The sequence below is a fragment of the Salvelinus alpinus genome, chromosome 7 (assembly GCF_045679555.1).
Source record: "Salvelinus alpinus chromosome 7, SLU_Salpinus.1, whole genome shotgun sequence".
Taxonomy (NCBI): Eukaryota; Metazoa; Chordata; class Actinopteri; order Salmoniformes; family Salmonidae; genus Salvelinus; species Salvelinus alpinus.
This window is the reverse complement of record NC_092092.1, coordinates 777,351-787,970: the sequence shown is the minus strand read 5'-3', so window position 1 is coordinate 787,970 and position 10,620 is coordinate 777,351. Positions and strand designations below refer to the sequence as shown.

At 47.8% G+C, this 10,620-nt stretch overlaps 1 protein-coding gene across 1 annotated transcript; it reads left to right on the top strand.

Annotated features, from left to right (window-relative positions):
- Positions 1-8,756: 8,756 nt before the first annotated feature.
- LOC139580307 (proline-rich protein 18-like) lies at positions 8,757-10,420 on the top strand. The gene has a single exon (XM_071408847.1). The coding sequence runs from the start codon at positions 9,005-9,007 to the stop codon at positions 9,749-9,751; it is 747 nt and encodes a 248-aa protein (XP_071264948.1). The 5' UTR covers positions 8,757-9,004; the 3' UTR covers positions 9,752-10,420.
- Positions 10,421-10,620: the final 200 nt, after the last annotated feature.

The window sequence follows — 10,620 nt, the reverse complement described above, 5'->3', positions numbered from 1 at the left end:
TAGTCACATTGAGTTATGTTACGAAATGCTTCATAAACTACAGTACCCCACCGTGCACTGCCTGGGGGAGACAGACAGATGGACACCACATTAAACCCAGATCACTGCCTGGGGGAGACAGACAGACATCACATTAAACCCAGATCACTGCCTGGGGGAGACAGACAGACATCACATTAAACCCAGATCACTGCCTGGGGAGACAGACAGACAGACATCACATTAAACACAGATCACTGCCTGGGGAGACAGACAGACATCACATTAAACCCAGATCACTGCCTGGGGAGACAGACAGACACCACATTAAACCCAGATCACTGCCTGGGGAGACAGACAGACAGACACCACATTAAACCCAGACCATTGCCTGGGGGAGACAGACAGACAGACATCACATTAAACCCAGATCACTGCCTGGGGGAGACAGACAGACAGACACCACATTAAACCCAGATCACTGCCTGGGGAGACAGACAGACACCACATTAAACCCAGATCACTGCCTGGGGGAGACAGACAGACAGACATCACATTAAACCCAGATCACTGCCTGGGGAGACAGACAGACACCACATTAAACCCAGATCACTGCCTGGGGGAGACAGACAGACAGACATCACATTAAACCCAGATCACTGCCTGGGGTAACAGACAGACACCACATTAAACCCAGATCACTGCCTGGGGAGACAGACAGACAGACACCACATTAAACCCAGATCACTGCCTGGGGAGACAGACAGACAGACACCACATTAAACCCAGATCACTGCCTGGGGAGACAGACAGACACCACATTAAACCCAGATCACTGCCTGGGGAGACAGACAGACATCACATTAAACCCAGATCACTTCCTGGGGAGACAGACAGACACCACATTAAACCCAGATCACTGCCTGGGGAGACAGACAGACACCACATTAAACCCAGATCACTGCCTGGGGAGACAGACAGACACCACATTAAACCCAGATCGCTGCCTGGGGGAGACAGACAGACACCACATTAAACACAGATCACTGCCTGGGGGAGACAGACAGACAGACATCACATTAAACCCAGATCACTGCCTGGGGAGACAGACAGACAGACACCACATTAAACCCAGATCACTGCCTGGGGGAGACAGACAGACATCACATTAAACCCAGATCACTGCCTGGGGTAGACAGACAGACAGACACCACATTAAACCCAGATCACTGCCTGGGGGAGACAAACAGACAGACAGACAGACACCACATTAAACCCAGATCACTGCCTGGGGAGACAGACAGACAGACACCACATTAAACCCAGATCACTGCCTGGGGGAGACAGACAGACACCACATTAAACCCAGATCACTGCCTGGGGGAGACAGACAGACAGACACCACATTAAACCCAGATCACTGCCTGGGGAGACAGACAGACAGACAGACAGACAGACACCACATTAAACTCAGATCACTGCCTGGGGAGACAGACAGACAGACATCACATTAAACCCAGATCACTGCCTGGGGGAGACAGACAGACAGACACCATATTAAACCCAGATCACTGCCTGGGGAGACAGACAGACACCACATTAAACCCAGATCACTGCCTGGGGAGACAGACAGACAGACACCACATTAAACCCAGATCACTGCCTGGGGTAGACAGACAGACACCACATTAAACCCAGATCACTGCCTGGGGAGACAGACAGACAGACACCACATTAAACACAGATCACTGCCTGGGGAGACAGACAGACACCACATTAAACCCAGATCACTGCCTGGGGGAGACAGACAGACAGACATCACATTAAACCCAGATCACTGCCTGGGGAGACAGACAGACACCACATTAAACCCAGATCACTGCCTGGGGAGACAGACAGACAGACACCACATTAAACCCAGATCACTGCCTGGGGAGACAGACAGACAGACAGACAGACAGACAGACAGACAGACACCACATTAAACCCAGATCACTGCCTGGGGGAGACAGACAGACACCACATTAAACCCAGATCACTGCCTGGGGGAGACAGACAGACATCACATTAAACCCAGATCACTGCCTGGGGAGACAGACAGACAGACACCACATTAAACCCAGATCACTGCCTGGGGAGACAGACAGACACCACATTAAACTCAGATCACTGCCTGGGGAGACAGACTGACAGACACCACATTAAACCCAGATCACTGCCTGGGGGAGACAGACGAACAGACAGACAGACACCACATTAAACCCAGATCACTGCCTGGGGGAGACAGACAGACAGACACCACATTAAACCCAGATCACTGCTTGGGGGAGACAGACAGACACCACATTAAACCCAAATCACTGGCTGGGGAGACAGACAGACAGACACCACATTAAACCCAAATCACTGCCTGGGGAGACAGACAGACACCACATTAAACCCAGATCACTGCCTGGGGAGACAGACAGACACCACATTAAACCCAGATCACTGCCTGGGGAGACAGACAGACACCACATTAAACCCAGATCACTGCCTGGGGAGACAGACAGACAGAGACCACATTAAACCCAGATCACTGCCTGGGGGAGACAGACAGACAGACACCACATTAAACCCAGATCACTGCCTGGGGGAGACAGACAGACACCACATTAAACCCAGATCACTGCCTGGGGGAGACAGACAGACAGACAGACAGACAGACACCACATTAAACCCAGATCACTGCCTGGGGGAGACAGACAGACATCACATTAAACCCAGATCACTGCCTGGGGAGACAGACAGACAGACATCACATTAAACACAGATCACTGCCTGGGGGAGACAGACAGACATCACATTAAACCCAGATCACTGCCTGGGGAGACAGACAGACAGACACCACATTAAACCCAGATCACTGCCTGGGGAGACAGACAGACAGACATCACATTATACCCAGATCACTGCCTGGGGGAGACAGACAGACAGACATCACATTAAACCCAGATCACTGCCTGGGGGAGACAGACAGACAGACATCACATTAAACCCAGATCACTGCCTGGGGGAGACAGACAGACACCACATTAAACCCAGATCACTGCCTGGGGGAGACAGACAGAGACCACATTAAACCCAGATCACTGCCTGGGGAGACAGACAGACAGACACCACATTAAACCCAGATCACTGCCTGGGGAGACAGACAGACATCACATTAAACCCAGATCACTGCCTGGGGAGACAGACAGACACCACATTAAACCCAGATCACTGCCTGGGGAGACAGACAGACAGACACCACATTAAACCCAGACCACTGCCTGGGGGAGACAGACAGACAGACAGACATCACATTAAACCCAGATCACTGCCTGGGGGAGACAGACAGACAGACACCACATTAAACCCAGATCACTGCCTGGGGAGACAGACAGACACCACATTAAACCCAGATCACTGCCTGGGGGAGACAGACAGACAGACATCACATTAAACCCAGATCACTGCCTGGGGAGACAGACAGACACCACATTAAACCCAGATCACTGCCTGGGGGAGACAGACGAACAGACAGACAGACACCACATTAAACCCAGATCACTGCCTGGGGAGACAGACAGACAGACACCACATTAAACCCAGATCACTGCCTGGGGAGACAGACAGACAGACACCACATTAAACCCAGATCACTGCCTGGGGAGACAGACAGACACCACATTAAACCCAGATCACTGCCTGGGGAGACAGACAGACACCACATTAAACCCAGATCACTGCCTGGGGGAGACAGACAGACACCACATTAAACACAGATCACTGCCTGGGGGAGACAGACAGACAGACATCACATTAAACCCAGATCACTGCCTGGGGAGACAGACAGACACCACATTAAACCCAGATCACTGCCTGGGGGAGACAGACAGACATCACATTAAACCCAGATCACTGCCTTGGGTAGACAGACAGACAGACACCACATTAAACCCAGATCACTGCCTGGGGGAGACAAACAGACAGACAGACAGACACCACATTAAACCCAGATCACTGCCTGGGGAGACAGACAGACAGACACCACATTAAACCCAGATCACTGCCTGGGGGAGACAGACAGACACCACATTAAACCCAGATCACTGCCTGGGGGAGACAGACAGACAGACACCACATTAAACCCAGATCACTGCCTGGGGAGACAGACAGACAGACAGACAGACACCACATTAAACTCAGATCACTGCCTGGGGAGACAGACAGACAGACATCACATTAAACCCAGATCACTGCCTGGGGAGACAGACAGACACCACATTAAACCCAGATCACTGCCTGGGGGAGACAGACAGACATCACATTAAACCCAGATCACTGCCTTGGGTAGACAGACAGACAGACACCACATTAAACCCAGATCACTGCCTGGGGGAGACAAACAGACAGACAGACAGACACCACATTAAACCCAGATCACTGCCTGGGGAGACAGACAGACAGACACCACATTAAACCCAGATCACTGCCTGGGGGAGACAGACAGACACCACATTAAACCCAGATCACTGCCTGGGGGAGACAGACAGACAGACACCACATTAAACCCAGATCACTGCCTGGGGAGACAGACAGACAGACAGACAGACACCACATTAAACTCAGATCACTGCCTGGGGAGACAGACAGACAGACATCACATTAAACCCAGATCACTGCCTGGGGGAGACAGACAGACAGACACCATATTAAACCCAGATCACTGCCTGGGGAGACAGACAGACACCACATTAAACCCAGATCACTGCCTGGGGGAGACAGACAGACACCACATTAAACCCAGATCACTGCCTGGGGAGACAGACAGACACCACATTAAACCCAGATCACTGCCTGGGGGAGACAGACAGACAGACATCACATTAAACCCAGATCACTGCCTGGGGAGACAGACAGACACCACATTAAACCCAGATCACTGCCTGGGGAGACAGACAGACAGACACCACATTAAACCCAGATCACTGCCTGGGGAGACAGACAGACAGACAGACACCACATTAAACCCAGATCACTGCCTGGGGGAGACAGACAGACACCACATTAAACCCAGATCACTGCCTGGGGGAGACAGACAGACATCACATTAAACCCAGATCACTGCCTGGGGAGACAGACAGACAGACACCACATTAAACCTAGATCACTGCCTGGGGAGACAGACAGACACCACATTAAACTCAGATCACTGCCTGGGGAGACAGACTGACAGACACCACATTAAACCCAGATCACTGCCTGGGGGAGACAGACGGACAGACAGACAGACACCACATTAAACCCAGATCACTGCCTGGGGGAGACAGACAGACAGACACCACATTAAACCCAGATCACTGCTTGGGGGAGACAGACAGACACCACATTAAACCCAAATCACTGGCTGGGGAGACAGACAGACAGACACCACATTAAACCCAAATCACTGCCTGGGGAGACAGACAGACACCACATTAAACCCAGATCACTGCCTGGGGAGACAGACAGACACCACATTAAACCCAGATCACTGCCTGGGGAGACAGACAGACAGAGACCACATTAAACCCAGATCACTGCCTGGGGGAGACAGACAGACAGACACCACATTAAACCCAGATCACTGCCTGGGGGAGACAGACAGACACCACATTAAACCCAGATCACTGCCTGGGGGAGACAGACAGACAGACTGACAGACAGACAGACAGACAAACAGACAGACAGACAGACAGACAGACAGACACCACATTAAACCCAGATCACTGCCTGGGGAGACCGACAGAGACCACATTAAACCCAGATCACTGCCTGGGGAGACAGACAGACAGACACCACATTAAACCCAGACCACTGCCTGGGGTGACAGACAGACAGACACCACATTAAACCCAGATCACTGCCTGGGGGAGACAGACAGACAGACACCACATTAAACCCAGATCACTGCCTGGGGGAGACAGACAGACATCACATTAAACCCAGATCACTTCCTGGGGAGACAGACAGAGACCACATTAAACCCAGATCACTGCCTGGGGAGACAGACAGACAGACACCACATTAAACCCAGACCACTGCCTGGGGTGACAGACAGACAGACACCACATTACAGACACCACACCACATTAAACCCAGATCACTGCCTGGGGGAGACAGACAGACAGACACCACATTAAACCCAGATCACTGCCTGGGGAGACAGACAGACACTCTTCCCTTTTCTGAGCCGAAGACAACAAAGGGAAAGGAGCTACTCTACCAGTAGGTTGTGTTCATTAGGGCACACCATAGCAAAACGTTTCAAAATGCTTTGCAATGATGGAGAAATCTACAGTTCTTATTGGACATAACCCTGTAATCCCTCTCTATTTCAGTCCGTTTTCTTCCATTTGGCGCTTACTGAACATGACCCAGATCCCCATGTGTGGTGTTTCCTACCTTCACCACCTGGGGGCAGCCTGTCAGGAAGTCCAGGACCCAGTTGCACAGGTCGGGGTTCAGACCTAGGGTCCCTGAGCTGAATGATAAAGCTTGGAGGGTACTATGGTGTTGAAGGCTAAGCTATAGTCAAATGAACAGCATTCTTACATAGGTATTCCTCTTGTCCAGATGGGATAGGGCAGTGTGCAGTGCGATTGCGATTGCGTCATCCATGGATATATTGGGGCGGTATATAAATTGCAGTGGGTTGGGTAAGGTGGCGGTGATATGATCCTTAAGTAACAGAAGTAAAGCTAAAATCATTTAGTTACACTGCATTACCAAAAGTATGTGGACACCTGCTCGTCGAACATCTCATTCCAAAATCATGGGCATTAATATGGAGTTGGTCCCCCCTTTGCTGCTATAACAGCCTCCACTCTTCTGAGAAGGCTTTCCACTAGATGTTGGAACATTGCTGAGGGGATTTGCTTCCTTTCAGCCACAAGAGCATTAGAGATTGGGCACTGATGTTGGTCGATTAGGCCTGACTCGCAGTCGGCTTTCCAATTCATCCCAAAGGTGTGGTTGAGGTTAAGGTCAGAGCTCTGTGCAGGCCAGTCAAGTTCTTCCACACCAATCTAAACAAACCATTTCTGTATTGACCTCGCTTTGTGTACTGAAACAGGAAAGGGCCTTCCCCAAACTGTTGCCACAAAGTTGGAAGCACAGAATCGTCTAGAATGTTATTGTATGCAGTAGCATTAAGATTTCCCTTCACTGGAACTAAGCGACCTAGTCTGAACCATGAAAAACAGCCCCAGACCATTATTCCTCCTCCACCAAACTTTACAGTTGGCACTATGCATTGGGGCAGGTAGCGTTCTTCTGGCATCCGTCAAACCCAGATTCATCCGTCGGACTGACAGACGCTGCGCATGGTGATGTTAGGCTTGTGTGCGGCTGCTCAGCCATGGAAAACCCATTTCATGAAGCTCCCTACAAACAGTAATTGTGCTGACGTTGCTTCCAGAGGCAGTTTGGAACTCGGTAGTGAGTGTTGCAACCGAGGACAGACATTTTATACGCGCTACGCACTTCAGCACTTGTCGGTCCCGTTGCTTTGAGCTTGTGTGGCCTACCACTTCACAGCTGAACCGTTGTTGCTCCTAGACGTTTCCACGTAACAATAACAGCGCTTACAGTTGACCGGGGTAGAAAGGGCAGCAAGTCACTGAGCTCTTCAGTAAGGCCATTCCACTGCCAATGTTTGTCTACAGAGATTGCATGGCTGTGTGCTCAATTTTATACACCTGTCAGCAACGGGTGTGGCTGAAATAGCCGAATCCACTAATTTGAAGGGGTGTCCACATACTTTTGTATATATATTATATATAGGGAGACTGTTTTAGTGCCAAAAATAAGAGGTTAAAAACATGTTTAAAAAATATATATATATATGTCTCAGATCTAGGATAGCCACTTCAGAACAAACTTCCTTTTAATTTTTTAAAGGGGGGACTATTTGTTGTTCCATGCATTTATATGGGCTAATAGCAGGAAGGCCAAAAATCTTTTTACATCCAATACTTTTTAAATATATTTTGTTGACTCTTCAAGGGGTCTTAAAATTATAAATCAAATAGCTAAATGATCCATGGTATGACCATCTTAAAACAATTCAGTATAGCTTAGTAGAGAGGGCTTAGACTTTTATGGGTTGTTAAATATAGGGGATACAATATATAGTCTAGATACATGTTGTGTCTAAGATGGGTGCCGATAGACATGGCCGCAATGTTTCAGGCTCCTAAGCAACTTTGCACAAAAATTTCGCTACAACCGCAATAACATCTGCTAAACATGTGTATGCGACCAATACACTTTTTTATTGTACTTAAATACAATGTTTATAGAGACGCCTGACATAAAAATGTCTATGGAGCATTGATAAAAACTTGCTATTTCATATGACCTCTAAATGTCTTTCGTCTATTTTATTTTGTTTGTGGAAGAACTGAATATCCTGTTCAAGAACGAAAAAAATGTGACCATTCTTCCACTGGAATTCCAATTAAGAGTGACCTCGTCCCTATGTTAACAGTCCCCCATAACAAAACTACTATAGCCCTATAAATAAGTCTACGTTAAGTGTAAACCAAACATGTCATTGGTCCGTTTTTCTTTATACATTCCAACGAGAAGAGGCTACCGTTACATCCGAAGGACTGTATCGATGACATCACTATCATAGATACCGCGGCAGGAGCTGTTTTGAGACGGTCTTTGTTTAGCCGCGTGCTGCTGCTCGCGGCTCTCACCACGGCCACGCCTCCCATCCACGAGCCGTATAAATTCCAGACAGCCGGCAGCTTCGCCTTCACGCCAGTGGAATTACAAAACGGACTACAGCAAAGGTGAACCTAACGATCTAGATACATATATATCATTTTTGGGTGGATCGGATAATGCAATTGGAATATAGTATATTTCTTCACAGTCTTCGAGTTTATTCTTATTTTGTTTATTAAAAAGGCGACGTTGCTGTTGTGTTCAGATCACTTAAATCCCAATAATGCCTTTTCCACCGATAAATCTCCAACGAATCTCTTCTCCTGGCAGAGAGCTGTTCAAGAAAAAGAAACAGCTGGAGGAAAAAGACTCGGAGAAGGAAAAGATGTCGAAGTCCTGGACTACAGCCAATCTGAGGAATTTGGGGCGAAAACCCCAGCAACAGAAATGCAAACTCCCGATTCAGGAGACAGCCAGGAGTTCTTTAGACCTTCTAACTTTACCCAAACAATCTCAGGACTCGTGCAAGAGCGTTCCGCGTTCCAGTTCGATGGAAGCCACCACGCACCCGGACAGGAGTAAGCAGTCCTCGCGGAGTTCCGTGGGAAAGGACGAGGCAGGAGAAGAAAGAGAGATTAAATTCTCTCTGAGCCTCACACCGGAGGCCATTCTCGTTATTCAAAAGCGCAGTTTAGAAAAACAGATACTAGCCAAACAGCAGAAGGGTTGTGCTTCCGTAGACTTTCGGCACAGGCGAGTCTTTCCATCCAAACGGATTCAAAGTGGTTCCAAAAGCTCTACCATCCCCGTCGCCAATCTGCAACACGCAAAGGACATTACATCCATAGTAAAAATCTCTTTACTAAATGATCAATATAAATACGATGACGTGGAATACGAAGAAGAAGATGGAAATGTGGACGAGACGGTGGTGAGGAAATGCAAAGAATGGCTGAAAGGAGTTGAAAGCGCCTCTGCTTTTGTCAAAGTGGACAAACGATCTGCCCTTCCGCACCTAAAAAGCTGCTGACTACCGCTTGTGATATTATAGGACTTTAATATGATGTGATATGGCAAGCTATGAACATTACACATTGTAGCCTACACAAAGGACATGGATCATTTGTAGCCTGTCCACTGACACTGCTCACCATTACGCACGGCGAACACTTTCCACACCGATGGGAATCTTGTTTTTACTAGTCTATATCTAATGTCAGAATTGATTATCCTTTTAATGTTGACACTGGCAGAATCCAGTGTTCTCTTCTTTTGCACGTGTTTTTTTATTTATTGAGTCGGTTTTATTCGTTGGTTGGGTGGTTAGGGGATCTGACGGAATGGAATGAGGTGCCTGTATGACCGGCCTGCGATCCATGGACCCTGTTCCTTTGTGTCCAATAACAATAGCTGTCAACTACGACGACAGGGGTTACTTTGTGCATTCTCTTTTGGGGAATAAATGACCGTTTTTTTTTTACCCTCTCAGAAGAGGCAAATGTTTTTTTGTTTTTTTGCATTGTCTGGAAAAGTAAAGTAAAACGTGTTTTAAAAGGTGGATCAGATTTGTACAGTATTTATTATGAGGGACAGGGATTATGTTTGTATCCGCTCAAATGTTTCCTTCTACTTTGACATTTCTTATGTAATCTACATTCACTGAGAATAAAACATTTGACTTATTTCATTAGTATAGAAATGACCTCTGACAGTTATGTGATTAACAAACACAATACACATCAAAATAAATCAAATTGTAATTTATTTGTCACATGCGCCGAATACAACAGGTGTAGACCTTACAGTGAAAATGCTTACTTACAAGCCCTTAACCAACAGTGCAGTTTAAAGAAAAATAAGTGTTAAAGTATTTACTAAAATGAACTGAAGTAAAAAATA

Bases quoted from the DNA above. Each gene is read 5' to 3' on its own strand.
- LOC139580307 (XM_071408847.1), top strand. From the start codon at position 9,005: ATGCCTTTTCCACCGATAAATCTCCAACGAATCTCTTCTCCTGGCAGA.